The 27,952-nt window shown below is 55.6% G+C and overlaps 1 protein-coding gene across 3 annotated transcripts in view; it reads left to right on the forward strand.

The window, feature by feature from the left end:
• PBX1 (PBX homeobox 1) overlaps window positions 1-24,758 on the forward strand; it is a 236,199-nt gene extending 211,441 nt beyond the window's left edge. For 2 of the 3 annotated variants that reach the window (XM_066371369.1, XM_066371371.1), the window contains 3 exons: window positions 2,993-3,105; window positions 4,376-4,465; window positions 21,341-24,758. In XM_066371369.1, coding sequence (XP_066227466.1) covers window positions 2,993-3,105; window positions 4,376-4,465; window positions 21,341-21,433 — 296 coding nt within the window. In that variant the 3' untranslated portion in view covers window positions 21,434-24,758. The remainder of the gene's footprint in view (window positions 1-2,992; window positions 3,106-4,375; window positions 4,466-21,340) is intronic. The other variant, XM_066371370.1, reaches the window with a different exon arrangement.
• Window positions 24,759-27,952: the final 3,194 nt, after the last annotated feature.

Here is a 27,952-nt window from a genome sequence, read left to right on the forward strand (position 1 = left end):
GCCGCAGATCTGGAGGGTCACGCCACAGCACACGAGACATCCCCCACAGCCAGGAGGAAGCGGCCCCCCTAGGTCGGTAGTGCCCCCGGCCAGGCTAAGACTTTTATCATTGGTAGTCTTTTTTTTTGGATTATTGAAGTTCATTGGTTTTCTTTCTCCTGCGCAAATTTACATTTCCTGAAGCCTCTTTAGAGATGTGGCCTTCGGGACGGGAGATTAGCCGTGCCCCGTGTCATCAGATGCGTTGGGTTTCATAGGTGGTCCCGTTATTTCCTCCCCGGCTAGTGGAGTGCCGCTGAGTGCTGGGCCTGCCCCGGATGTCTGGGTGGCAGCTTGAGCCGGCCCCTCGCCCGTTCCCAAGCCACACGCAGAACCATTTAGCTGGCGAGCACGTGTTAAAGCACACTCTAGCGGTTGCTGGTTGTTTGACGGCCACCTGCACAGGTGAGGTCCCCAACCTACCTCCGCCAGCCAGACGCTGCGGTGCGAGTTCTGCGAGGATCCTGGGGCGCCTGGGAGAGAACCCCTCCACTCTCGTCCAGGGAGCATGCCCTGTGCAGGTTACCCCTCCGTGACACATTTCCCCAACTTCCAGGGCAGGGGGAAGAACCTGTTTTTCATAACAAAGATGTTTGGGTGGACTTCTGTTCCTGAGCACAGTCACCGCCTCCACCGACACTTTCAGAGTCGGGAGCCCTGGCCGTGTTGGACGTGGTGCATAGAGACCGCACGTCCTGGTCCTGATGCAGCCCAGCCCCGTGCACGGGCTGCGCCTGCAATTATGGATGCGCTTGTGCAGGAGTTCATTGCTGTGCGCGTACGATCTCTGTCCATGAGGCACTGACATAGTTACAGTGTATCTCTACACGTGTGTTTTTGAAACCACCTGTGTTGACGGCAGCATCTGTCTTATAAGCGGCACCTCCCGGGCCTTCATGGCCCAATGGTGCCAGGTTACCTGGCGTCGGGGTAGCTCTTGGGCGGTTTCCCCCATTTCTCCGTGCGCATGAGCTGCTTCCACGAGGCCATCAGCCCCATCTAGTATCAGCGTGTGTGTGTTTGACTGGGAGTGGGGAGAACACCCAGCTTCCAGCCCTAGCCTCTCAGGGAAAAGTCCGGCATCCTATAAAACGACTCTCATTGTTGTCCTTGAGCCGAGGGCTCTCAGCTCTGACGATGTTGAAATGTGAGCTGGTCATCACACTTACGGCAAAAAGGCTTTTATTGTCCAGGCTGTATTTCTGGGGTTGAAAGGAAGATGTAAGAGGGACGTGACGAGGGCATAAGCGCCTGGGAGGTGTCAAGGACACCGAGGTGGCTGCACCCCGCAGTGGGGGTGCTGCATGTACCACATGACGGGCGGGCAGCCCAGGCTGGAGCCAAACCCCGTCGGGCCTTGTGCCTGTTTTGCCCAAGACCCAACTTTTCTGATTCCTTTCGGACGAGCTAAACAGAGAGAGACATGAGACATGTACTGGACCAGACAGAACGTTTGCAGAGCCAGGACGATGTCCTTGTTCTCTGTTCACGTGTCCCCTCCCCCAAAGAAAGTACCCCTCCCTGATTTCTCACAAGAGGGGAATGTGTGTGAGCCCCTCCGTTCATGCAGCAGCTTAGTGAGCCGCTTCCTTGCACGTGGATGAACCACCCAGATCTCTCCTTGGTGCTGTCCCCAGGTGACTTGTCCTCAGTCCGTCCTCTGGTTCCTCTGAGTGGCCCCGGCCTCTGTAGTATGAGGGTGCGAGGACTAGCTAAGCGTAGGGCGCTTCACCGGCAACGGGGTCTGTCCGTCCGTCCGTAGAGAAAACCAGAGCCTTTCCCCGCGCAGCGTGACGGCTCCCCTGCGGGGCCCGCATCCCTGTCCCAGGAGAGAGAGGAGCGAGTCAGAGCCGAAGCAGGAAACATCGCTGGGCGGGTCCACACGGACGATGGCTGTCTGGGAGTGAGAGGGCAGGAGTGCAGGCCGAGCAGCCTGGGATTGGGGGCAACAGGGCGGAACTGACCTGGGTCCCTGAGGTCTCTCCTCTTCCGGGCTAACGTCATGACTTAACCACACCTTGCACGTTGAGCTTTCACTCCTAACGCGCTGCGCTGCACGATGCCTTCGGAATAATACCTGGCTTTTCCATGCCCTTGTGTTTAGGGTGCAGGGGCAGTGGGCAGGGGTCGGGGGTGTCTGGGTTTACCCAGGAGAACCTGGTGGGGCCAGGATGGACCTTGAGGCTAACTCTGGGAGAAGGCTCCATCTCTGGGGAAGGCAGACATTCTCTGCTCTCCGTGAGCCCACTTATATCTATTATTATTACTGTTATTATTAGCATTCCATACTTCATGCATGCTTAGGAATTCTTGGCCCATTAATTCTGTTCCATCTTCCTCCCTGATGGCCGGTAGCAAGGACAGGTAGTCATATATTCCCGCAATCCTGGAGGCCTTCTTGGGCTTCTGTCACTCAAGAAGGAGCATCACCTTTTCTCTAGAAACCAGAACCCATGTCAGTGAACTCATGCCGTGGGGCAGCCCTGGTGGGGCGTAGCCTCGTGCACCCCCCCCCCGGCGCTGCTCCCCGGGTGCAGGGAGCTGGGTGGGCAGCGTCACGACTCACGTGCTCCTTGGCACGGCAAACGCGCCATGGACCAGCCCCGCGTCTCCTAGAAATGAGAGGCGGGAAGAAGAGAGCTTAGCGAAGTGGAGAGTTGAGCGTCTCCTCCTTTCCCAGCCCGGAGATGCTGGGGTCGGGGAGACGGGAAAGCAGTCCCGTGGGCACCCTGCTGAGACGCGGCTTCCCGTATGGAACACGGGCTGCACGCACCCTTTGTCACTTGCTCTGTCCTCCATGCTACTAACCAGGCTCTGCGAGGGTCGTTGTGTTTTTTGTTCGTTTCCCTTGTATGTGGGGTTGCTTTGCATGTCGCCTTCCTCTCAGCTGTCCGCTGCGGGGTCAGAGCCTTTTCCTTTCTGTGATTCAGGTGCTTCGTCCTTTCCTTTCCAGGTTCTTCCAGCTCTTTTAACATGTCAAACTCTGGAGATTTGTTCATGAGCGTGCAGTCACTCAATGGGGACTCTTACCAAGGGGCCCAGGTTGGAGCCAACGTGCAATCACAGGTAGGGACCAGCCAATGTGCCACCAGGCGAATGTGCCAGGGTTCAGGAGCCCGCAGTGGGACCGGCACTGCCCTCTTCTGTCCAGAGAGAGAGAGAGAGAGGGGACGTAGAGACAGACCTTACCAACAACCAAAGCAAACCAAAACAAAGACACCCATTGTCCGGGGAGACCTCGTCCACACGTGGTGAATGCATTTGGCTCTGGCTTGTCAGTCACACTGGGAAGGCGAGACAGAAGGGAGGGCACAGGGGGAGGGGACCAAGGCCGGTCAGGCTTGGGAACCAGCGTGTCCTTTGCTCACTGCGGGGGACGGGGAGGAGCTGTCCAGTGCATTGTCTGGCTCTCCGGGTCTCCCTCTCGTCCTGGGCTCTTCCCTCTGTGCCTGCCCGGCACGGAGGTGACCCGCGAGGAGCCGGGCGCCGTAGCATCTCATGTTTCCATTGGAAGCTTTAGAGACCCCCGGCTGGGCGGACTGAAGACGTCTCCTCAGTCTCCCCGAAGATCCGTCCAGGGGCTTTGTGTTCCGCTGATGAGTCTCAGCCCACGGTGGGAAGTGAACACCGGGCCGTGCGGCGCGAGCCCCCCGTGCTCCCTGGCGGGCAGCTTGCTGTCACCGCACCTGACGGGCCAGGGAGGGGGTGCTCTAGGTCAGAATTCCCGGGACACTTCCGGTCCGTGTCAGTGTCCTCCCCAGCACGTGGGCAGGAAGCATGGCATGCCTAGAGCAGACCAGTGGCCAGCCATTCAGCCCCTCACTCAGGAAGCTGCCCGGACCTAGGCGTGAGGAGGTGCGGTCAGACTGCTCTGGTTACCAAACAACCGACCGTCATTTCAGTCCTCGAACACAGTGTTAACACCGTCCTCTCGGCGAGGGGCGGCCGTCTGAGTCTCCTGCAAACGGAAGCTGGACTGTTGTAGGACATGCAGCCATGGCAGCTGCATAGGGGACGGGGAGGGGGGGGGCAGCAGGTCCTTCATTCCCTCCCCGTGTCCCGTGTGTCCTGCGCCCCCGCCCCTGCCGTGTCCTGCTGCCTCGCTGAAGCATGGCAGGGGCAGGGGCAGGGGGCTCCGCTTTCTCGACCATCTCACTGTCCACCTCACTGAAAGGAGACTGAGTTTGGCTTTTAGGGGGGCCCCACCCTCTGCCTGAGAGACCCCTTCCCAGGAAGAACACCTCTGGAAGGTGGGCAGCGGCCGGGCGTGCCCACACGGCAGTCGTCGTGGCGGTGACCTGCCCTGACTGACCCCTCTCTGTTCTTCGTCCCGCAGGTGGATACCCTTCGCCATGTTATCAGCCAGACAGGAGGATACAGTGACGGACTCGCGGCCAGTCAGATGTACAGTCCGCAGGGCATCAGTGTAAGAACACAAGCCCCCCCACCCCACCCGCCCCCTCTCCCTGCCATCACCGCCAATTATTTCAGAGCCGCGGGGCTCGGCCTGACACTTAGTAGGACTCAGCTGAGCTTCACGGTCACCTCGTGTCTTGTTTCCGTATCGGTCACGCCGGCGGCGGCGTTCTCTTCACGGAGAATAGACGGGCGGCCCCGCGCCGGCCGCCGGCACCCGGGCCTGTCAGGCACAATCAGTGTTTGGCGCGGCCCCTGCGGCCGCATGTGTTCAGCCGCGAGGAGCGACGGAACAGGTGACACCTAGTACAGCAGTGGTCGGGGACGTGGCCACAAGCCGGACCCGGGAACCGGGGTGGGGGGCAGGGGGAGCGGTCACCGTATCCGTGCGTCCAGGTCTGTGGTCTTCACAAGGGACCTCTCTTGGATCTGTTGAAGGACAATTTAAAAAAAAAAAAACAAAAGGAAGGAAAGGAACAGAGAGTCCGGTTGGCAGGAGGGTGCGGAGGGTGCCGGCCGTCTCGCTGTGGTCCTCTGTGCCCTGGCGGCTCCGGACTGGCATGAAAATTCATAGCGACAAGCCGTGTCGCACAGAGCGAAATCGATCAGACAGACCCGGGGAGGGCCGAGTGTCCGTCCGGGACAGCAGTCCAACTCGATTTCTCAGATCAGCCGTCCACCGTCTCCGCCGCAGTGACAGCGAGCTGGGGCAGGAGGGTGGGACCGGGGCTTCCGGAGGTCCCGGGCGGCTAAGGCGGGGCTGAGGACATGGGCTGTTGAAGAAACGGTGGTTGGGTGGCAGGAGGGGGTGCTTTCCTTGCTGCTGCTGTGTGATGGCTGAAGCACACCGGGAGGGAAGGATGGGAAGGTGGCCCGATGCCGCAGTGCTGTCCTAGCTCGTGCGGGCGACAGGCAGCATCTGTGCTGACAGAGGCAATGAGTTCGTCAACTCCATGGGGGTCGAACCCCATGTGACTGCGGCCAGGCCAGAGGGAGTCAGGGGAGTCCGAGTGGCCTCCTCTGGTGAGGGGTGGGTGAACAGGTCCGGCGTGCTGAGCCCAGGAGAGAGAAGAGCAGGGAGCAATGGGCTCATTCTAGATGCTCCGTTGCCCACAGGAGTCTGGGTCCACCAGGGACAAACTACCTGAGCTGGGGTGCGGAGGGACCTCCTGAGAAGACCTGGAGAAACACGGCACGCCAGCATGTGACGGGCCTTCCTCAGAGTCCGGGTTCTCCAAAGAGGGGGAGAGCTGCCCCCAGGGGCTGCGACACCAACCCAGCAGCACATTGACGTGGCCTAAGCTACTCAGTGTGGGTGTCGAGGTCAGCACCCACTTGGGAGGGTCTCGGTGGCTTTTACAGAAGCCCCTCCCAAGTAGGAATTCCTTTTTCTCTGCCTCTCTAAGGCAGGCTCCCCTCCCCTCCGAGTGCGTGTGATGTTTAACCAGGCCCCATCCAGACCCCCCAAGCCCCCGAGAAGAGAGTAGAGGTCAGAGCTGATGCTGGTAAACATCTTCTGGGCAGCCAAAGGGTTTCCAGAGCAGAGGGGTCCCTGTCCTCCGGTGCCCGTGTGGACCGTTGTTCCCGTATTAGCTGGAGCGTTGCCAGGAGCCTGCCTGGAGAAACACAGGGTTCCATGACGCAGACGTGCGTTCTCAGAAATGGATTCCAGATGAATCCAGCGGCTGTGTGTGTATGTGTGTGTGTGTGTGTGTCAGGGGCAGGGGGCCCAGCCTGCATGCACTCACGCATTTTCTGACCCTTTTGAGATAGCAGACAGCTCTTCCCAGAAAGAGCTTTGCTGTGCGTGGAAGTGTGGGATCGGGAATACGGCACACGCTGGAAGGGAACCAAAGAAGGTTCCGTGGGACTGCGCAGGACACGGGCTGCGGCCCCCTTCGAGCGCCTTTCCTGATTGGGGAGCGTGGCCCTCAGACTCTGGAGGGTCAGCACGGGCCTCCGTCCCACCCCCGGCGTCCTCTGTGGGCTGGGAGTCATTTCTGCGCCGGTGCAACCTAACATGTGCAGACAATTATGTCTGATTACATAAGCCCGTCGCAAACGCTGGGCTTCAAACTGCCACTTTGAAAGAGCCTCCCATTTTTTTCCCCTCGCGAACTGTGTTTATTTTGTTTCTGGGTCTTTAATATGCAGGGTAAATGAATCAAAGGCTTGATCACAAGACAACGCGTTCCTCTGGTATCAATTTTAAATTGTGCCACCTGCCAGAGACTGAGCTTGTTAGAGCGAGATGTATTTTTAGGTGGTGGAACGTGTCCCCAGGACGTGTGTGTGTGGAGCGGGGCTGTCAGGAGAAGACGGGGAGGCAGGGAAGGGGGGGGGGGGACCAGGAGAGACAAGGACAGGAATGAAGGTTGCAGCCAAGAAATAAGAATAAACAAACCCCACACCCCACACCCCAGGCAGCCCCAGCGGGGCTCCGAGTCCTGCTTCATTCCAGGCAGGACGTTTTCCGGGCAGCCCTTCTCCGCCACACTGGCCGGGTCTCCACGGCGCCCACATGTTCTCCACTCAGCGTCCATCCAGGCCCTGTGACGCTCAGACCACTGGCCATTAATGTGACCGGGTAGCAACAGGGCTTCCCGGGTGCAACAGGAAGAGCTCTCTGGCGGGCGCTGGAGTCAGGTCCCGGTGCGTGTGTCCAGGGGCTGGTGTGGAACTTCTTCTAGAAGATGGGACCGGTGGCTCCCGGCCTTTGTCCCTGCAGGGCTGCTCTGGGGAAGACGAGACTGTGGGAGGGAAAGGCCTTGTAACCGACGCGATGATCTTCCAGTGCCCGTCAGTCAGATGCACGAGCGATGGTGCAGCAATCACTCCTCTTCTTTACCACCCCAAGGTCACCATCCCTGTCCTGGGGAGAGTCCGTGAGCTAGACTGCCGTGACTGTGTCCTCGTTCCCGCTGCGGCCTCTCCCTCCCCCTCCCCCTGCACCGTCTCTGAGTCCTGTCCCAACGCGCGCACGAGGGACCCGCGCCCCTCCGTTGTCTACCTGAGCAGGTTCAGTCCACTCCTGGCCCCGTCCACATGTTCCTCCGAGGCACCTGTGGGTGCCGGTCGTGGTGTCGGCCCCCCACTCAGTGCCCTCCTGGGGAAGTAAACAAGAGGCCACTAAATTTTTAAAAATATATTTCATGACCAGTACTGTTCTGTACAGCTAAGTATTTCTCTTGTAATGACTTTTATTTTAAATGTTTAGCAATCCACAAATATAGTTTAAAAGGGTTCTTGAAACATCTTCTTTGTAAAAAATTTTTAAACGTTTTTTGGCCAGTGCCTATTCTCTGAGAGGAAGATTCATTCAGATCAGCATTAGATGTGTGAGGCCAGAGGGTGGGGTCACCACCGAAGGAATTCTCCCTCCAATCTTCTGACTCCCCCCCATCCTAAACGCATGCCCCACCCCCACCCCCACTCCCTCCACCCCCGTAGACCTGGCTGGGGCTCCCAGCCAGGGAGCGGTGCAGCGCCGTTGCAGAGGGGACCGCCGCTGCCGTCTGTACCAGACATGAGGCTAGAACGTCCTGGCCGACAGGCGGAAGCAGGAACACCTGGAGACCAGGAAGCCGGGGTTCTGCCAGTGGCCACCGTATGACAGTCGCTGCACCTGTAAAATTCACCCGATGAGCAAGTGTAAGGCCCCTCTCAGCTCGGGAGCTCCAGAGCCCCCCAAGCATGAGCTGAGACTCGGACTCGCCGCCCCGGGACGCCACACACGGCTGTGGCCACCTTGTCCCAGGAACCCTCTCAGCCTCATCACCCCGCCCTACCCTCCAGCCACGTGCTTCTCCTCCACCCGCCCGTGTCCACCTGCTTCTTGAGCGAACGTCCCCTTTGAATCCTCAGAGTTTTGTGGTAGCAGAAAGCATTGTCCTTCTGGGGCAAAACATGCGTTTTTAATTATTTTAAAATGTGAGTGAAGAGAGTGGGCTGACCCCAGCCAGTCTCCGGGGTAGATAGGCACCCCGAGGAGATCTCTCTCGTTCCGGCGTTCCAGGGGAAATGGAAGTGAAGTGTTGCGTTCTCTCCATAAAGGCAGAGCGCCCTGCACATCAGTTTATGGCAGAGAAACCTTGTTCCTCTAGCTGTACGGTAACTGCAGCAGCGGAAAAACAGAGGACTCGTGGAGGCTTGTAAACCATCACGCAGGTGGTTTTGTTTCTGTTTTCTGCCGGATCAAGCGAGGGGTGAAGAAAGGACATGTACTGAGAAAATAACAAATAAATTATTAGGACAAAACCAGCTACTCCTATTGAAGTGAGCAGGTATTGGGCATTTGGATTTCACAGAGTCACCGGGTAGTAGTACCTGGCCACATGCCATCATTTTCATTTTTCCTTAGCTTCTGAGACGACCTTCCCCCCACCCACTTCAAGTTTATGATAATGACGTGCTGCCTCGTGAGGGCGATAATTAAAATCCACAGGCAAAGCTTTGAAAACTCACCCTAATTATAAAAGTGTGACTTCTCCTTACCAGGGTGGGCTTGCTTGAGGTTCGGAGGGAGTAGGACCTGGACCCAGATGCATTCCCGGTTCGTGGTGCTGGGTTGGTGCCCTGCCGTCGGTCAGGTCCGGGACCTGGGAGAGCCAGCTGGAGGGGTGCGGGGCAGGGGTGGGCTGGACCCGGCCCGCGCCCTCGGGAGGGTCGGCAGCTGCGGTGGCACCCCTGCCTTCCAGGTGCTCCCAGCCAGGCGTCCCCTGAGCCCAGGTCTTCAGCTTCTTCCTTGATAAGACCTTTTAACCTCCACACCCTGGCAGGTGAGCCTTCGAGACCAGAAAGCATCTGCTTTTAGCTCCACCAGTCGGAGAAAGCAGACACCCCCCAGCACTGTCATTTCATGCGCAACCTGTTATTTCTCTCCAGTTTGCCGGGTGATGTCCGTGAAAGCACAGAAAACAAATGAGAACAATCACTCAGTGGGATATGCATGTGCTCATGTGGTTATTAGTCCATCCGTCCGTCCGTCCATCCCCCCTCTCTCCCTCTCTCCATCCATCCACCATTCGCTCTGCCATCAACAGTGTTTCTGACCTTGCCGAACAGGGCTGCGTCCTGGTGTCTCCAGATCAAGCTGGGGAAACCCTGACCCTGAGAGGGTGTGGTGCCCTGGGGGTATATTTTTACTTTCCTTCTCATTCTAAGCTTTGGGGTTAGGTTTGCTGTTGTTAGACCAGGAGGACAAGGGAACCAACCACCTCTGTGGGTAGGAGGAAGCGTGAAATGAAGTCAGAGAGAGCGGGAGAGAGGAATTCCAGACCAACCAGCCACAGTCAGAGAAATCTCACCCCTGCTCCCCCAGCCGATAGATAAAAGCAGCATCCTTTGTGGAGACCCCTTAACTCTTTTTGGAAGTAGTCTCACAAAGACATTTTTGTTATCTCAAATCCAGTGATATGATGACTCCAAAGAATATGACGCTCATACTGGGGTGTGTGTGTGTGTGTGTGTGTGTGTGTGTGTGTTCCACTTCCGCCGCCTCTGCCTGTGTGACTGGACAGGTCACTCTCCCTCCAAGGACAGTTTCCTGAACTCTAAAAAGGACAGTTGACAAGCTATGTCCAAGGCCTCATCCCGTGTCATAGTCTCTTACAAACCATGATGCTTTTCCTTTCTAGAAAAGGAAAAATAAATACAAGAGGAGAGAAAACAACGTCAAAGTTACACACGAGAGGGCAATGTGTATCTCAGGAACAATCCCATCGGTGAGAGGACATGTAACCCCGTGTGGGAACGGGGGCCCTGGAACCAGCTTCCTGCAGCCGGGCCGTCGTTGGGATAGGGTTGGGTCAGCGGTGCCGGCTCAAGTCCTCGCTGCCTTCTCCACCAGGAAAGAATATCACAGCCTCGAAGGGAATCGCGTGTCTGTGGTTGCGCCCGCAGGAGGCCTGGCCCATCCAGACCTGGGGGAGCAGCAAGCGAAGTCACCCGGCTGAGTGTAATTGGGGGAGCCGTTAGCCTTGGTTCCTGAGGACGGCCCCCCTCCCGCCTTCCTAGAAGACGTTCCATGTTCCCCCACACACTTGATTTCGGGTAAAATGATCGACCTCTTTCCTTCGGAAGACTCCAGCGTGGTGTTTAAACTCGGCACGTCTTGAAAACCTCTCCTTCTCTCTGGCGCGTTCCCGGTGCCAGACGGCAGAAGGCTCTCCATAAACACGCGGTCTGGTCTCTGCGTCAGGTCCCCCGGAACCGAAGCCTTGGCCGGCAGCCTCTGCTTAGCCGTCTCTCCTCCCCGACCGCCCGTCTTTCTCCAAGGTCCGGCCCGCCCACCGGCGGCCTGGGAGTGACCAGGGAGCTTGTGGCATGCAGAGTCTCGGACTCCACCCCGAGGGTTGAACCAGCAGCTTCTGCCTTGGCTCAGCTGCCCCGGTGACGCCCAGCACAGCGCGTGCGGTCTGCGAGGCGCTGGCCGCGTCTCAGGCCTGGAGACGCTGTCTCGGACTGCCCCGCGAGGAGGGGTTCCAGGCCCTCCTCTGAGTTACGTTGTCCCAACACTTTACTTTGAAGTCTTCCACACGTTTGGAAGGGTCAGGAGAATTGTACAGCGAGCGTGGGTATGTCTGTGACCCAGATCCTGTCTTGATGCTTTACCCCCCAGACTTCATCACGTCCCTCCTGTCCACCCGTCCGTCCAGCCTGTTCTCTTGATTCGTTTCAAAGTCGGTGGCAGACCACAGTCTGCTTCCGCCCAAGTGACCGCTCTGGGCACGTGAGCCACCCACGGAGTTCAATATGAGTGCGCCATTCTTTTCTCCTCTGCGGTCAGAGTTAACCTGATGAAATGTGCAAACCGTGAGTGCCCCCTCTCTGAGTTGTGACAGGTGTCACACACTGGTGTGTGAGCCTATGACCCCTGACCTTCTGTTCACCCCTGTGTCGTAGTTTTCCTAAAAGAAAAAAAAATGAAAAGAGGGAAGAGCACAGTTGCCCACAGTCTGTTCCCCATCCAGCCAGGTGTCCTCCCACACACACACACCTGCTGTCCCTCAACCCCCACTCTGACTTACAGCCAAACTCCGCTGACATCCATTTTCGACTGAACTGGACGGTCTGTTCTACCGTCAGCTTGGGCTCCAACCTGACAGGTCAGCTTCCACAGGGAAGCTCCCTTTTCCACAACAAAGGTGTTTGCAGTAGAGAGAGCTGTCTGGAGGTTAGACTACGGTGTGGTTCCTTCGCTGACACGGTGGCACGTCTGCCTGTCCCTCCCCTTCTCCTCCGGTGTCCTTTAGGTTGACGTCCTGGTCACCTTCTGGAGCCTCCCCCACATGTACACAAACTTCTTATTTTTTCAAAGTCGCTGACCTGCCACAGGTTGTGCGTGAGTTCTGCCCGGGGCAGTGAATGTGGAAGGCCGCCACAGCCACCTGTGGACTGGAGGGTTCTCTGCGGGAGGACAAGGAGAGACCACAGAAGACCAAACCAAGGGCTGAGCCCTGGGTGTGTGGGGGGCGGGGAGGGACGGAGATGAGAGAAAGAACAGAAGAGCCGGCCACATGCTGAAGGTCCTGGAATAACTAACGGTCCCCAGTATCCATGCTGGGAATACTAACTCCTAACGTTATCAAGTGCATAGTACAGTCCCCTATTTCTACCAGTGGTCTCAGCTGCATTTTATGGCTGGGGAGACGGAGACTCAGAGAGGTTATGCAGTCTGCCCCCAATCACACAGCCAGGAGTAAGAGCCAGGATGTGGCCTCGATCCAGCCAACTCCAAAACCTCTATTCTCTCCATCCATCCAGACAGACGCCTGGACCTCTCGGGTCCTTGCACTCCGTGAAGGGGCTTGCTGGGACCTCTGAGGGAGAGAATCTGTTACGTGTCCCGGTGGTAACTATTTTGGAACTTGGCTGACATGGAAAAGAATGATAAGAACTCAGGTGTGACGTCCATTGTGTATCCTTTCAGGGTGGCAACATGGAAGTGCTAAGATGAGTTGGTTCTCTTATTAAAACTAAATCTGAAAATGATATAGGAGAGACTCAGTGGTTCTCAGTGGTTCATGGAGGGACTCGGCCAGTCTGTCGAAGGCAAGCCTGGCCCAGGAATGGACATATGAAATATCAGTACAGGTTAAATTTTTTTTTTTAATCTGGGGACAGCCGATCGGAAGAAGATGAAATGTCTGCCTGTAGAATAGATTAGACAGTATTGAAGCATCTCTAGAAGTGTCAGTCTCACGGCCCAATCAAAAGGATGAGGCAGGGTCACTTGGCTGCACTGGACTTGTATCAGGATGGCCCCTCTTTGTCAACACTTAACACAGGGGTCGGGAACCTTTTTGGCTGAGAGAGCCATGAACGCCACATATTTTAAAATGTAATTCTGTGAGAGCCATACAACGACCCGTGTACGTTACGCATTATCCAATAAAAATTTGGTGTTGTCCCGGAGGACAGCTGTGATTGGCTCCAGCCACCCGCAACCATGAACATGAGCGGTAGGAAATGAATGAATTATAATGCATGAGAATGTTTTATATTTTTAAAATTATTTTTTTTATTAAAGATTTATCTGCGAGCCAGATGCAGCCATCAAAAGAGCCACGTCTGGCTCGCGAGCCATAGGTTCCCGATCCCTGACTTAACATGTATCATCATTAATCAGGAGAAAGAATAAAGACAATGGACTGCAAAGAGACTATAATATGAATAAGATGAGGCATATCAAATAGAAGAAAGAATGCCAAAACTTTAAAAAAGCTAGGAAACAAGAAAAACAGAGAAGTAGAAAGAAAGAACAGACTATTGAATGATGAGCTGATGGCAGGAACCCTGGCCAGTTTGTTCAATGGTAGAGCATTGGCCCAGTGTGTGGAAGTCCTGGGTTCGATTCCTGGCCAGGGCACACAGAAGAAGCGCCCATCTGCTTCTCTACCCTTCCCCCTCTCCTTTCTCTCTATCTGTCTCTTCCCCTCCCACAGCCAAGGCTCCATTAGAGCAAAGTTGGCCTGGGCACTGAGGATGGCTCCATGGCCTCCAACTTGGGCACTAGAATGGCTCTGGTTACAGCGGAGCAACGCCCCAGATGGGCAGAGCATCACCCCCTGGTGGGCATGCCAGGTGGATCCCGGTCAGGCGCATACGGGAGTCTGTCTCTCTGCCTCCCCGCTTCTCACTGAATTTAAAAAAAAAAAAAAAAAAAGAAGAAGAAGATGGCAGGAAAATAATTAAATTGCCCAGTATATGGCAAAATGAAGTTCACACGTACCAAACAGAACCAAAAACAAACAAAACAAGCAAGGATGTGTGGTTCCAATAGCAACCGCCAAGAACATACAAAGATTATGAAACAGATCAAGTAGTCATAAAATAAGCAACCGTCGTAAAGCGGTAAATTAAAGAACAATTAAAACCAACACATGGATAGAAAATTAACAGGCTGAAACGACATGTAATAATTGTATTAATAACAAGCACTTAGTGACTTCCTCCCCTGTGCGCAGCTGCTGCAGTTTATGTGCATTAACTTACGTCATTGAAGTTCATTAAGAACAATTAGGACAGTTTTAAAATGTAAACTAAACGTTCAGGGGGCATCAGAACAGAAAAGACCTTAAAGGTCAGGAAAACAGACCAGCGGGTGTCCGCCTTCATTCCTTGTCCAGCATGCTCACGTTTGCTGTTGAAAATCCCCCCCCACCCCCTGTACCTGTTCTGGAACTTCCCACCCAGACCAGACCACAGTTCCCAGAGGTGCCCAGCCCTGCTCTCCAGCTTGTCTTGTGACCCTGGCTGATCCTGGAGGCGATTGCTAGTGGTGGACCTCCTCAAGCAAGAGAATTCACGGCCCCAGAGCCCAGGGCAGCGAGCGTGCGGGCAGTCTGCCCAAGGTCCTCCTCATTTCGCCGTCCTTGCCCAGAGGGCGTTCTTCTGGAAGCACCTCCCCTTTCCTCCAGCCCAGGTCCCCGCAGCACTCGGGACACTGGTCAGACGTGGCGGTTCTCTTCTGACGCCTCCCTTTGCTTCTTCGCTAGGCCCTGGGTTTTCTGCAGAGGAGGGTCCTTCCTGCTTTTGTATCCAACCTGTTGTTCAGGCCTGGTACACAGTAGGCGCTTAATGCATGCTTTTTGGAAAGAGGCTTCTTGAACCTTTGTCAAGATGTCTTCCTTTTTACTTCCTGCTTCCCTCTCTTCCTCCCTCCCTCTCCAGCGGGCAGACTGGGGCTGGATTGTCCACCTGCCCCCAAAGTGTGCTGGCGTTCTTGCTGTCCAGAGAGTCTCTCCCACAGAAAATGACCTTTTTTCTTCCTTTATTTTCATTTTTCACAGCCTGACACCTATCTTTGAACCCCAACTTATCTACACCTTGGACTCAATCCTCTTGACCAACTCCCACCAGAAATCTTTTACAGGTCTTATATGTATATTCAGAGCCCAGATATCTGTTTCTTCTTTTCCTCTCTTCCCCATCCTTTTGTTTTTCCCCCTGAGGCGGGTGTGGTCTCCTCGGTGGCCTTGATCTTGATCCACAATTATTTGTTCATTCAGCCGGTGCTCGCTCGGGGTTACCAGTAACCATTGGGCACCCTGGCAGGGAACTATTTAACACTCTTGGCGTGTCCTTGTATTCTGGAGAGAGTTCTAAAATCCCTGCCAACTCTTCCTCCCCCCCCCAGGCAGGTGTCCCAACACCCTCACCCTCACCCTCACCCCTCCCACAGCCGATGGGACCAGCAATGGCACTGGTCTCCTGTCCTGTGAGCTCTGGGGGGGAGGGGGGGGTGGCCACGGCATCCAGACACTCAGACAAAGGCTGACATTAGACCTGCCTTTGAGCCCTTTGTTTCAATGTTACATTCCCTTTTCTATCTGATCACAGATTAATATTTAATGGGGAACATTTAGGGGACACGGGAACGTCACCTGGGAGAAAAGGACTGCTCTTTCCTCAGCAGCCTCCGGCGTGTGTGTGTGTGTGTGTGTGTGCGCGCGCGCGTGCGCGTGTGAATGTGCATGTGTGTGTGTGTGGGTGGGTGGGTGGGTGGGTGTCTTGTGAGTGTGGAAAAGTTGTGATCATATCAAACATGTCATTTGGGTAACCCACTTATTTTGCTAAAAATACATTACGGATGTTTTCCATATCATTAAACAGTCTTCTCAAATGTAACTTTAATAACTGCATGAGAAGCCTGTTATCAGGAAGGTCCGTAACTTGTTTGATCGATCTCTGCCGGGGCGACATCGACGCTGCTTTCTGGTTTATTGTTAGTTATTAGTAATACTGCGGTGAACACCGTCGCGCAGAAAATTAAGTGCACACGTTCTGTTCTTTTCCTTGAATGCGTTTCTGAAAAGGGAGTTTGGAGGATCAAAGGGTACGGATGAGTCTAACCCTTTGCGACAAATTGTGAACTTTTCTCTGGAAGCATCTCTTCCTATGTTGTTCCCACCAGCCGTTCACGGTCGTCCCGTCTCCTCACAAGCTCAGTGACGGCAACGCAGCCGTTTTTCCAGATTTGCCCCTCATAAAATTACAGAACGGCATCTCACGTTTGACTTTCCTGTGTATCTCCTAGATTCCTAGTGAAGTTTTCTCTTTCATACATTGATCAGCCTTGTAAACGTGCTCTCGACACGTCTGTCCTTTTTGTACTGGTTTCTGGCACTCTTCCACAGTGAGGCTCTTACCCCACTCCATGCTTAGGAACAATGGGGGAAACAGAGAAAGCTCTATTTCCGAATGGCAGGAGCTCCCGCGGAGGGCACTTCCCCCTCCCCCAACCCCATCTCATTCTGTTCATTTCTGCGGAAAGTCTTTGGGCATGAAAACCGGACTGTTATCCCAGGAGAACCAATGGCAGATCTGTCCGTGATACTAGTATTGATCTTAAAAAAAAAAGAATCAACCTGCGACCTGAACATAGAATACATTTTCTTATATCTCTAGTCTACTGGAAAACCAGGGCTGTCACATAGAACCGAAGCGTGTTCTGAAAGCATCTACCCATCACTGAGTCAGACATCCCCCTGGGAGGTTTACCCTGGGCCTAGCCTCACCCTCGGCATTCTGACTTGTCGGACAGGGCAGTGGCCCACCCCCAGCCAGACTGGAGAGCTAGAGCCACATCTGCTTGAATAGGTTCCTCAGACTCTTGGCTGGACAAGGTGTTGTCTGCATCTTGGATGCCATGTCAGCCTCCTCTCTGTCTCCTTGACCACCCGTAAGTGTCGCTGTCTCCTGCGTCACCAAATTCTGACAGGCTACCATCCCCCCGCCCCTGCCCTTCTCCTCCCAATGCATGAGCCCACCGCACACATTTTGGGGACACCCTAAAAGGAAAACAGTGACAATTTAAGAAGCCCACCTACTTCCCAAGTGGATGAGAGTCCCAGAATAATGCAGTGCCCCCCCACGTCCCCACTCCGCATACCCAGCATGCTGTGGGTGGTGTCAGGTGCCGAATATGCACAGTGCCCCCCCACGCCCCCACCCCGCATACCCAGCATGCTGTGGGTGGTGTCAGGTGCAGAATAATGCACAGTGCCCCCCACACGCCCCCACCCTGCATACCCAGCATGCTGTGGGTGGTGTCAGGTGCACCCCACGTGCTTGCCACACAGGTGGTTTTCAGGTCCTTGCTCTCATTTTGTCTGCAAACAGACTTCTCCAAGCACGAGTGTCCTCCCCTGGAAACACCAGGCACCGCAGAGGCTGTGCCCCATGCTGCACCCTACTCCAGCCCCCCGCCGCCATGTCCCCCCACCCTCTGTTGGCTGCAAAGACCCCGCAGACACAAAATGGCACTTGGGTGCATTAAGCAGCACACTCTCCGGTGACATAGCAATTAGGGCTCTGAAATAGACTTGGTGCGTCACGGAAGATGAGGGTTTTGATCGCTTCTGTTGTGATTACAGCCTGTGCCTCCCACAAATAATAGGCTTCCAAATGAGAGGCTGCCAGCAGAGCTTTTGTGGGTCTGTCTCCATGGTGGCACGTAAATTGCTACGAGTGTCCTTGCTGTACTTGAACGTGCCAGTCTCTGGGAGTGCACTTGGCTCCGGGTCTCTCTCGCTCTCTCTCTTTCTCTCTCTTTCCCTGGCGCATGTCACTGTGGGCCTGGTAATCAGTGGGTGATTGCCATCTCTGGGACGGTCAGTGCGGGGGGGGGGGGCTCCTGCGTCCCACGTAATGGTGCATGTCCCCATGGCGTCCACCCTGAGTGGCATGGCGTCCCACGTGGACCTGGTCATGTGGAGTTGTGTGTGCGGTCTCCATGTGAGCCCCACATCAGTGTTGCCTTTCAACAAAGCAAAGCAAAATCAACGGTTATAAAAATAGAATGAAGCACTTGGGTCTGGATAGAGTCAACCAGTCAGGTAACATACACAGAAAGTAGAAAAATACCTTTTGCTCAGGTTATCCAGCTTTGACTCTGTGCGTAACTATAATTGTCTTCACACACAGCCGCTCTCCTGCACCATGTGTGCACGTGCACAGTCATTTCTAAGGTGCCGTGTTTTCTGCGCATGTGTCCGCTCTGTGAGGATGTGATAAATTGTATGTTTGCACATGGTGTGTTTTTGTTTTGTGGGTCTGCGTGAAGAAAACGTTTATTCAAGGATAAAAAGTTTTCTGCACTAAGACACCTCAACTTAGCTAATGCCAAATGAAGCTTATTTTCCTTTGCCTCTGAAAAGTTCAGTTCTTACAGGCCTTAGGTTTTAACTCCCTGTGCGCCCATTGAGGCTGTGGAGTCCCCGGCCAGTGGGATGTGAAAATGTCACGTGTAACGGCCGTGTTTTCACCTGTAACAGCAAAGACAGCAGCGGCCCCAAAGCTGGGACTGTGCACAGCCTTGCATCCTGGGCGAGCAGCATCCTCGAGAAGGGGCGCCTGCACCCCGCTGGTCTTGTGTGGCAGCGTAGATGCTGGGCGTTCACAACTGACACGCTAGGGAAGGGTGATGCCCAGGATGTGCCAACATCGCTGCCGACCTTGGAGCCAACCTTCATGTACCCTTCAGGGGTCAGGGGTGCCAGGCGCTGGTGGGGATGGTGCTGTGTCCGGCTCATGGCCGGGGACCCAGTGGATGGGAGCACCTGGCACAGGAGCGTGGAGGTGACTTGTAATAAGAGAGTTTGTGTTGACCTGTGGGCATAGGTCAATGGACCATTGTGCTGACGGGCTCAGGCCGGGACCCTGCATTGTGTTGGGAGACAAGCCCAGTTCACTGGCTGTGTGGGTTGTCGGGAGGGAAACCCCGACGAGGGATGGGGAGGCTGGTCGTGGCCAAGCCAAGTGGGGCGAGGTAGATGGAGGCACAGGCGGGGAGGGTGCTCAGCCCCCCGAGAGAGATGCCTCCGCACGGCTTTGTTTCCTGCCCAGCCGACCCTTACGGCACCTGGTGACAGAGGACGGAGCACATCGTCCTCCGCCGCGTGAGGACCTCTGCCGCTGGCACCTGACCGTGTGCTGACCGCGCTCCCTGGTGCTGACATCGGCCACTTGTGGGAACCTCAGCATGTTTCTGGGCAGCAGACGAGAGTTTCTCAGTGCCAGCTCGCTCAGGTTGTCATATCAGGTGATGAAGTCTCTGCATCAACTGTGCGCTGAGGAGGCGAGCTCAGAGGAGGCGGCAGAGGATGGGCCGGATCTCAGCCTGGCCACTGCTGCCCGGGCTCACAGCGGTGCTGGGCGCACCACAGTGAGGGCCGGACAGGGGCCCCGGTGCCCACTCAGGGCCGGTGGCAACGGAGCGAGGACCGGGGCTGCACCTTGTGCCCTGGCGTTTCGCTTTGTCAGGGGAAACCGTGCAGGTTCCCGGCCGCCAGGTACCCATCTCCCTCTCCCCGGTCCTGGGGCCTTCCCCGTCATGTGCAGTCTGGCACAGCGTGGCGCCCGCCAGTCTCTCCCTTGTGCCCCAAAGCTCTTAGGTAGGGCCCAGTAACTAGTCACACGCATAGCTGAGACCTTGCGTCCCCACATACCTCGGATCTGTGCTCTGAAAGCCCAGGTTTCTGATCTAGGAGGCTGTGGCATTGTGTCCTGACCTCGTGTCCTCTGCTCCCTGTCCGTGCTGCCGGAGGTCAGTGTCGGGTGAACCTCGCTTCTGCTCACGCGGAACAAGCACCTGTGGCCAGGAGTGCTGCCCTCAGGGACGTTCTCACGGTTAACGAGCGCGCGCGCGCGTGGTTTCACGGAACCCCCTTCCCACCCGGGGTCCTTCGGTGCAGGTCCGACATCAGCATTTTGACAGAGAACGTGTCCTTTCTAAAGGGGAGCTTGCCACACAGCGTGGATGGGAGGTGGGGTGCAGGCGGACAACAAAACGCTAGTTGAGGAGACCGGTTGCCCACCGAATGTCACCGCAGGGCAGGAGGGAAGGGATCGGTCCCCTGGGGAGGCAGCAGCAAGCCAGGTCAGCGCGTTCCCAGAGCAGCAGCCTCCAGTGCCAAGACCCAGGAGGCTAGGGAGAGTCCGCCCAGGCCACTCACGGGAGGCCGGCCGGTTTCCTAGCAGCATCGGCCGCGTACAGTATTCCGAGGCATGGACACCTCCGGAGGGAAGCAGTCTGCTGTCCCCGTGTTAGACGCAAACCTTGTGCATGTGCTTGTGTCCATCTGACTTCAAACCCACAGGCTGCAGGTCCTGAATTCAGCAAGAAGTCGGGGTGAGGGGCATGGATGGGCTGTCCAGGGGCAGGGTGACCGTGGCCTCCCAGTGTGCCCGGGGCTCAGAAGTTTACAGGAATAGGGGACATTTGCTATTGACACTGAGGGTGTCCTGGGCCAACTGGGACGGTCGGTCACCTCCACATGACCAGGTCCACGTGAGACCCACGTGGGCACCCCCTGTGAGGTGTATCCGTGTGTCTGAGTGTTTACGGAGGGTCGTGAAGAGCAGACAGGTGAAGAGATTGGTTTCACGTGTTTATTTTTAGTAGAAGGCTTCGCATTCTCTCGGTCAGTGGGCCAGCGCGCAGAGTTAGGGGCTGGCCCCCATGCCCACCGGTCTGTAAGGGTTCCTTGCCCTCTGGGCGCACTGGTCCCAGGAAATGGGACTTGGTCAGGACCCGGACTGGATGTCTCCTGTCTGAGTTCTTCCAGCTCAGAGGTGACTCACAAAGAAGTCTCGAGAACCTTCTGGTCCGTATGGGCGACACGAGCTCATATTCTCACCAACAGCTTTCTTCAGGGCAGCCTCGTTGTCATTGTAATGGTGCCATCAAGGCTAAACGAGGTGGTGTCCCGTGAGCATTATGACAAAATCTGTGAGCCCCGTGCGTGCTCCACCAGGATGGGGCCTTGTCCTCGTGGGACCTTCGAACAGCCAGTCAGTAGCGTTGGTTAGGCTGTGCCTGGAATTACAGCTCACTCGTGTGCTGTCTGTCCCCTTCTGAGGACAGGAACGGTGTCCCACCACCCTCATTACGTGCAGAAACAGCTAGAACAAAACCCCGCACAGAGCAGGCACCTGGAATCCGTGACACAGGGAGCACCCCGAGCTGGAAGGGACCTTCGGAAGCAGTTGGGCAAGCTTATTGCTTCTCTCAAGGGGACCCGAGGCCAAAGGGGTGGAAGTTCCCGGTCAGAGTCAACAGCTAGTTATAGACGGAGTCTCAACGCTGGGACTCGGGACCCTCCGCCTGCGGGCAGCTGTCCCTTCTACCAGAGCATGGGGGGTCACCGGCTGGCAGAGGGGGAGGCGTGAACACTGTGTCCAGGGGCGCACGGAAGGCCCCACCGTCATCTGGGGATGTGGGGGGGGGAGTGTCACTAACCGCAAGAGCAGCTCAGTGATGCGTGTCCCCGTGTGCAGGCGCGATGACTGTCCACACACGCACATCCGTGTGGTCACTGTGTGCGCGCCCCCATCCCTGCTGCCCGCAGAGGACTGACCTGTCTCCCTTCTTCCCTTCCAGGCTAATGGAGGTTGGCAGGATGCTACTACTCCCTCATCAGTGACGTCCCCCACAGAAGGCCCTGGCAGTGTTCACTCTGATACCTCCAACTGACCTCCCGGCACGCGCACCCCGGCTGACCCGCGCCCAGCCGGGCGGGGCCGGGGGTGGGGGGGAGGGCGGCTCCCAGGCTGAAGCGGTCAGGCTGGAGGTCGAAGCAGTCGGCAGACACCATGCGTCTCCTCCCCTTCTCTTCTGTGGGACGCCACTTCAGCCAATCTGGACACGTCTTTATACTCTGTCCCCCTTTTTTTTCTGGGTAGAAGCCACCCCTCCCTGCCTCCAGCTGCCCGCCTGCGGCCCGTCACCGTCCCCGCCCTGGCCCTCCGTCTCTCACGCCCTGGGTCCCTGCCCTCCACACATCACCGAAGGATATTTTCAACAATTAGAGGAATTGAAAGAGGGAAAAAAAAGTGCGAAGAAAATAATAAAAGCGTTTGTACGTTTCCACGCTGGTGGTCCGAGGAGCCACGTGTACCTCATGGAGCCCCCCCAGGCAGCCCCCACCTCTCCTCAGCCTCTCTACCTCTCACAGGAACTCGCCACTCCGCCCGCACCTGGGCCGCCCGCCTCCTCTTGCTCTGCCCTTGCTGGGGACAGGTCTGGTCACCTCGCTCTCCCTCCCTGCCTTCCCCTCAGCCCCGGTCTTCCCCGGGGACCGCCACCCCCGGGCTCCGAGAGGCGCCCCCCCCCGTTTTCTGTGCTCCGCTCCACCAGGTTGGCTCCGGGCAGGAAGTCGGCAGCAGGGGGCGCTCAGGGAGAGAGAGGCCGCGTTCCTGTCTTCTCATCCTAGCAACAGCGTCTGGTGTCAGGCACAGACCACAGAGGCCAAACCCCCCTCAGAGCCAGGTGTGGGTCAGGCATGGTGACAGGTGTGCCACAGAGGAGGGGATGGTTCTCATCCTGAAACCCTTTGTCGATACCCACACACGCACGTGCGCACACACACACACACACACACACACACCTATAGGCACCGCCCCAAGGTCAGTCAAATGCCACCTACAAATACCCACATTAGTAACCGTGCATTATGCCCTGTGAGCCCAGGAGAGAGAATCAGCAACTCCCAGTGACGGTCACGGACACGGAGAAGCGGTAATGCCCAAGGTGCGTCCCGGCACGCGCACACCAGAACAACACCCACAGGACAGGACAGGTTTCCCGGGTCAACCCTTCCTGCTCACACTGGCTGGAGTTCAGGGCACGTTCTTACAGCATCCGCTGCGGATTCGGGTCTGTGCTGTTCTGGCGTGTGTACTAGGGACGTCGCGTGAACCACCCGGCGTTCCCCAGCTCGGGGTTGTTCTGGAGGAGACGGTTGTGTGAGATCCTGGCTCGGGCGCACTGTTCGCTCACTTGTTTGAGGACCTGCACGTGGTGGGGACGGGGAGGTGATGTCCTCAAGTGAGATTGTCACTGTGATTTCTGTGCTTGAGGAAGCCCTAAGGGGGATGAGTGTGTCCCGGAGAGCCATTCTCCAGTGTCACCTGAGCTCACGTTCTCCGTGGCCGACGGGGCCAGCACTAAAGAGGGCAGCTCTGTCACCTGTTGCATGGGAGGTGGTCAGATCTCTTGGTACCCTGTTTTTCCTGTCTGTGAAATGGGGACAGTACTTCCGGGCTCACCAAGGGCTTGTGAGAGACGGAAGGTGTTGACCTCCTTCGTAACCGGTCTGTAAGCATGACCCTGTCTTGAGCTCAGCCCCTGTGAGATAAACTGGTTCGTGTCATGTGTGACCATGGCTCTCCCGTTCTGACTCCTGGTTCACATCAGTGCCCTGACGTCATCACCATGGTGACAGAGGGAAGGATTACGGTTGTAGGGTTTTTTGGTTTGCTTGCTTTGCTCTGTTTGACTTCTTAGAACGGAGATAAGCACCCCAACTAGGAACATCAGGCCCGGTTCTCTTCGTCTGTGGTTGAATCTAATCTGTGGCCTTGTGGGTACCTTGTCCCCTGTCACGTGGACCCTCCTGGAGTGGCTTGTGGGAAGGTGTGAGGCCCAGCGGGGCGAGGCTGGTCCCCTAACCAGGTCACGGATGTCCCGCGTGGCGCCTTGCCGGAGGGTGTGTGCCGTTGAAGGAGATACAAACAGCAGGCATGTGGCGAGATTCCAGGGTCTGCTGACTCAGAGCACAGGAAGCTGTCCGCTCGGCTGGGCTCCACACCGAGGGGTCCGAGCAGGGCCATCACGAGACACCCCGGGAGCGGTTAGCCCAGGGGAGGCCCGCCTCCACGCGGGGAGGTGCTGATCACCTGCTCGGGGAGACCTGACTTTCGGATGCAGGGTTGCATGGCTGCCATTTCAGGCCAGGCCAGTGAAAAGAGCAGAGCAGAGCTGATGGTCCCCGTCACACACACATCCCTCTCTGTGCCTCCCCCACACGGCTCCCTCCACAGCCCTGCTCACATCCTGCATGGTGGCCCTGCGGTCTCTCGCATCCGTCGGACCGTGCTAGCACAGTCAGCAGAGGGTGGGGGTGGACAGAGCCGGCCTGTGGCAGGACAGCACCCCGGGGGCCCCTGGCAGGTCCATCCCACCGCCCCCGACGGGGCCAGGACTTGTGCGACGGACAAGGGAGCGTGGCATCTCCCCTGGCCGCGGCGCCCCCACGGGCTTGCCCACCTGCAACTCCTCGCCGCCGCCCCTTTCTCATCTCCAGCCCCCCGGCCTGGAAGGACTCCCGCCCGCGCCGAGCTCCGGCCCAGGGACGCCTCCTTGGACTTGGTTTTTATTCTGCTTGGCGGGCGGTTGTCTTTCTCTCCTTTTCCTTTGCCCACCCTTCTCCCTCCTTTTCCTTCTGAGTTTTTATTTTTCTGCCCAGAAAAACCTGACTTCGATACCAAAAAAATAAAAAATGAAAAGATAAAACTACAGAAACTTCCAATTTAAAAAAAAAAGCTTTTAAAAAAATCAAACAAAAAAAAAAAGAGATTACTCAACGATTCTCTCAGCTTTATTAACATTTTCCATTGTTTCTTGCGAAGTGTGTCTCGTTCTTTGTAGTACCGATGACGACGAACATTTGATAATGAATGTTCTTGTATATTCAGATAAAGGAGAGGAAAAAAAAGGAAAAAAAAAACCAAACCAAAAAGGCGGTCTGAATTTAATAGTGTTTATAATAAAAAGAATTTTAAAAAGATGACCCTCATAGCACGCAAAACAGGACGGGAATGGCCCTCTGTGTCCCGTGACCACGCCCATTGTCCCTGCCTTTGTTCTCACGCCCATCGACCCACCTACCTACGTTGGCCATCCTGCCCCCCCCCACCACCATGTTTCTTTTATTTCTCTTGCATTTGTGAATTAGTTCAAGAATGCTAGACAAAGTGTCGAGTTGTGCACACCCATTTCCTGTCTCATGATGTTTAAACGTGACCGTAATTCATTTTGTAAACTAAAAGAGAAAAAAAAAAGAAAAAAAAAAAAAGGTCGGGATAGTGAGCATCCTAGAGGTACAACCTAACACGTTATTATTATGTTTCTTAACTTTTTGAGACCCAGAAGAGAATTCTTTTCTTTTGTTTTCATCCTGCTCTTGAAAATATAACAACAACAACAACAAATGATGTTCTGTTTTGTGTTATTTTGGGTTTGTTTATTGGGGAGGGGGGCTTTTTTTCTTTTTCACGGTCAGAATGATATTGTTTTTATTCCTTACGTATGTATACAAGGTGATGTGAAAAACCTCCCATCCCCACTGCCGTGCCTCCCCAGTGCCGTTGCTGTTTCTTGCTGCTTCTCTTTTGTCCCCTCAGAATGGCGCTGACGTCACAAAGCTCAGGCAGGGGTGGGGGGGGGTGTCTCTTTGCTCACCTGCATTCGGAGGGAGCGGCACACCTTCCGCCTCTAAGCAGAGCAGACTGTCAGGGGCTCCTCGGGCCTTTTCCACCTTTGGCCTTTAAAAAATTCGAGGCCTCAGCCCCCTAGAACCTTCTACAAACTTGGAGGGAAGAAAAAGAGTTTCACCCTGTCGGTCGCGACTGTCCCCACAGAAGGCTGGCTTTTCTTCCATCCCGATTCGTAACAACATTCTGAGAGGCCTCTTCCAGCCTGAGAGGGCTTTCCTCGCCCGCCGAAGAGCCCCAGGGGCGAGGCTGGCAATGGCTGCCCATCTGTGGGCCTGGGGGAGGGGTCCCCATTTTGGGGTCAAAGACCCAAGAGTTGGGCAGAGACACAAGTATTTCTACCCAAACAGCCGCCCTCTTGTCTTCTTTTTTTTTTTTTTTTTTTTTTTGAGTCACAGCCGTAGGATGAGAAGCTTTTCACATCACCTTTGTGGTTTCCATCCCTTTAGCTCAAAGCTTTCTGGAACCTTATTATTTTATTTTATTGTAACCTTTTTTTTTTCCCTCTCCCTTTTGTTAAAATCAATAAAACACACGATGTTGTCTCCCCTTTCCTTGCTTATTTCTTCTTTTCCTCTTGGCGCTAAACCATTTATTTTGACGCGCCCTCCTTCGGTTGTTGGTTTGAAACCCCCCTACACCCGCCCTGCCCCCCCCCACACCCCTGTTCTTATTATCCAGAGTATAAACCTGCGAAGCTCTGCTCTGTTTTGGTTTTTGAGAGTTTAAGCTTTTTCTGCTTCTGTGAGTGCACAAGCGGCTTCTGTTCCCTTTGATTCCGCCCGAAGTTTTGTGTGCTCTGATGATATACTAACACGGTGTAGGTTTTACAGTCTCCTAATTTGTACTGGTCATGCATATTCCAAATAAATAGTTTCTTTTGTTGCAAAAAAAAAAATGCGTGACGTGTGTCTGCGGTGTCGACTTTTTGTTTCTCTGACATGCTGGTGACTTGCCTCCCTCCCACCCCCCACCCTCGCCCTGAAGGAGGGCCGGGTTCTGGCGGAAGAGGGTCTATCTAAACTGTCCCCATCATCTTAAAGTCTAGGGACAGTGGTGTGGGGCCTGTGACCTCAGGGAGCTCTGACCTCAGCCAGGAAGGAGGGAGGGGAGGAGGGAGGGAGGGAGGGAGGAAGGGAGGAAGGATGGTGGATGGGCAAATCCAAGCGGGGCTGCGGAGGGAGAGCACCCCTATCTTTCCCGTTTGTCGGTGGCGGGACCGCCCTCCGCCAGGCACCAGCCGGATGCAGCCCCGGGAGGTGTTCCCTAACAACTCCTAAGTGCGTGCTTCCACTGTCGGCCCCGAGATCCCATTCCCCTTCTCTGAGTCCGTGGTCTGGTCCTAGGAAAACCATGGGACCGAGAGATGTTTTCCAGAGAAGGGACGTAGGTCAGGAGTGCTCAGCTCTCGGAAGCAGGTGGTGTCCGGGCACCAGGCTGCCACACCTCCCGGTGTTGTGTTCGCTTCCCACGGAAGCTCCCACCCCTGCAGGGTCCTCGCTCGCCAGGCCCCCGACCTCTGGGGCCACAGTCTGTTGGAATTGGGTGTCTGTGTTCTGGCTCGAACAGCACCTCAGCCGTGTTCCCACCCAGGCAGTGGGCGGAGCATCTCGTCCTGCGTTCTACTCGCTGTCCCCTGGGCCATCACGTGCCTAGTGTCCTCGTTTTCACACGTAACCCCAGTGTAGGCGGCCCCCAGTGAGGTAAGTATGTGTTCAGTGTACTGGTCACTCCCCCCTCATTCTGATCACAATTTGATTCCAATCAGTAGGAAACGGAGCAAAGTAATAAAGAATCAGTGGGAACCAAATGATCATTTTTTGTGAAGGGCCAGGCAGGAGGCTGGCTCCACAGCCTCGGAAGTATAAGTCTATCTGCTAGTGTTGATTCAGAGAACATTTTCCAGGTAAAAACAGAGGCCTCGCACCCCCTCTTCAGGTGGGAACATCAGACACACATGGGAGGTTCCGTGTGCAGGGCACTTCCGGCCACCTCCCCCCTCAGCTTCCTGGAGATTTGAGGACCTAACTCACCGCCCCCCACCTTATTCATTAGAGTGATACTAAACTGTTAGAGTAAATACCAAAAGATACAATGTGTCAAATGCAGAACCAGGCTGCCTCATGGAACAGCCTGAGACAGACACTCCTGGTCTGGGTGCCTCAGCTCCAGGTGGTGATTCAGGGACCCGGCTCCTCCCGTTTGTGTCCCCCCACCCCCCAGAAATGTATGATCCTCCCACCGGGCCAGCAGAAGGGAACAGGTGTGAAGGCTCCACCTCTCATTGGAAACCTTGACTGACACTTCCCTTCTCCTCATGTCCCTAAATACCTGGGGGTGGTGAGATGAGGGGGTGGTCCTGGGCTAGGCAGCCCCTTCCTGGCACAAGTGCTATACAATAACTTGGTAGATAGTTGGCCATCACACTTAGTGACCAAAAGAATCGGGAGCCAAAGACAAGCCCACATGGTTATTTCACTGCATTGGACACACCCAGTAAACCACGACCAGTCAGCATCCCAGGGTGGGCTTCCTTGTGCTTTGGTGGGGAAGGTCCAGACAGGGGTGTGACAATAGGAGCCAGGATGGACCGCCCCAGCTCTGTCTCTCCAGGGAGAGAAAACAAAGTATCCTCCTCTGTGACAGTAGATGAGAAGCACCCCTCCCTTGTCCCTAAGTGCTCCAAATGTGGACCCTGTCTAAACACAGGGCTCAGCAC

Source organism: Saccopteryx leptura, chromosome 2, assembly GCF_036850995.1.
Source record: "Saccopteryx leptura isolate mSacLep1 chromosome 2, mSacLep1_pri_phased_curated, whole genome shotgun sequence".
Classification (NCBI taxonomy): Eukaryota; Metazoa; Chordata; class Mammalia; order Chiroptera; family Emballonuridae; genus Saccopteryx; species Saccopteryx leptura.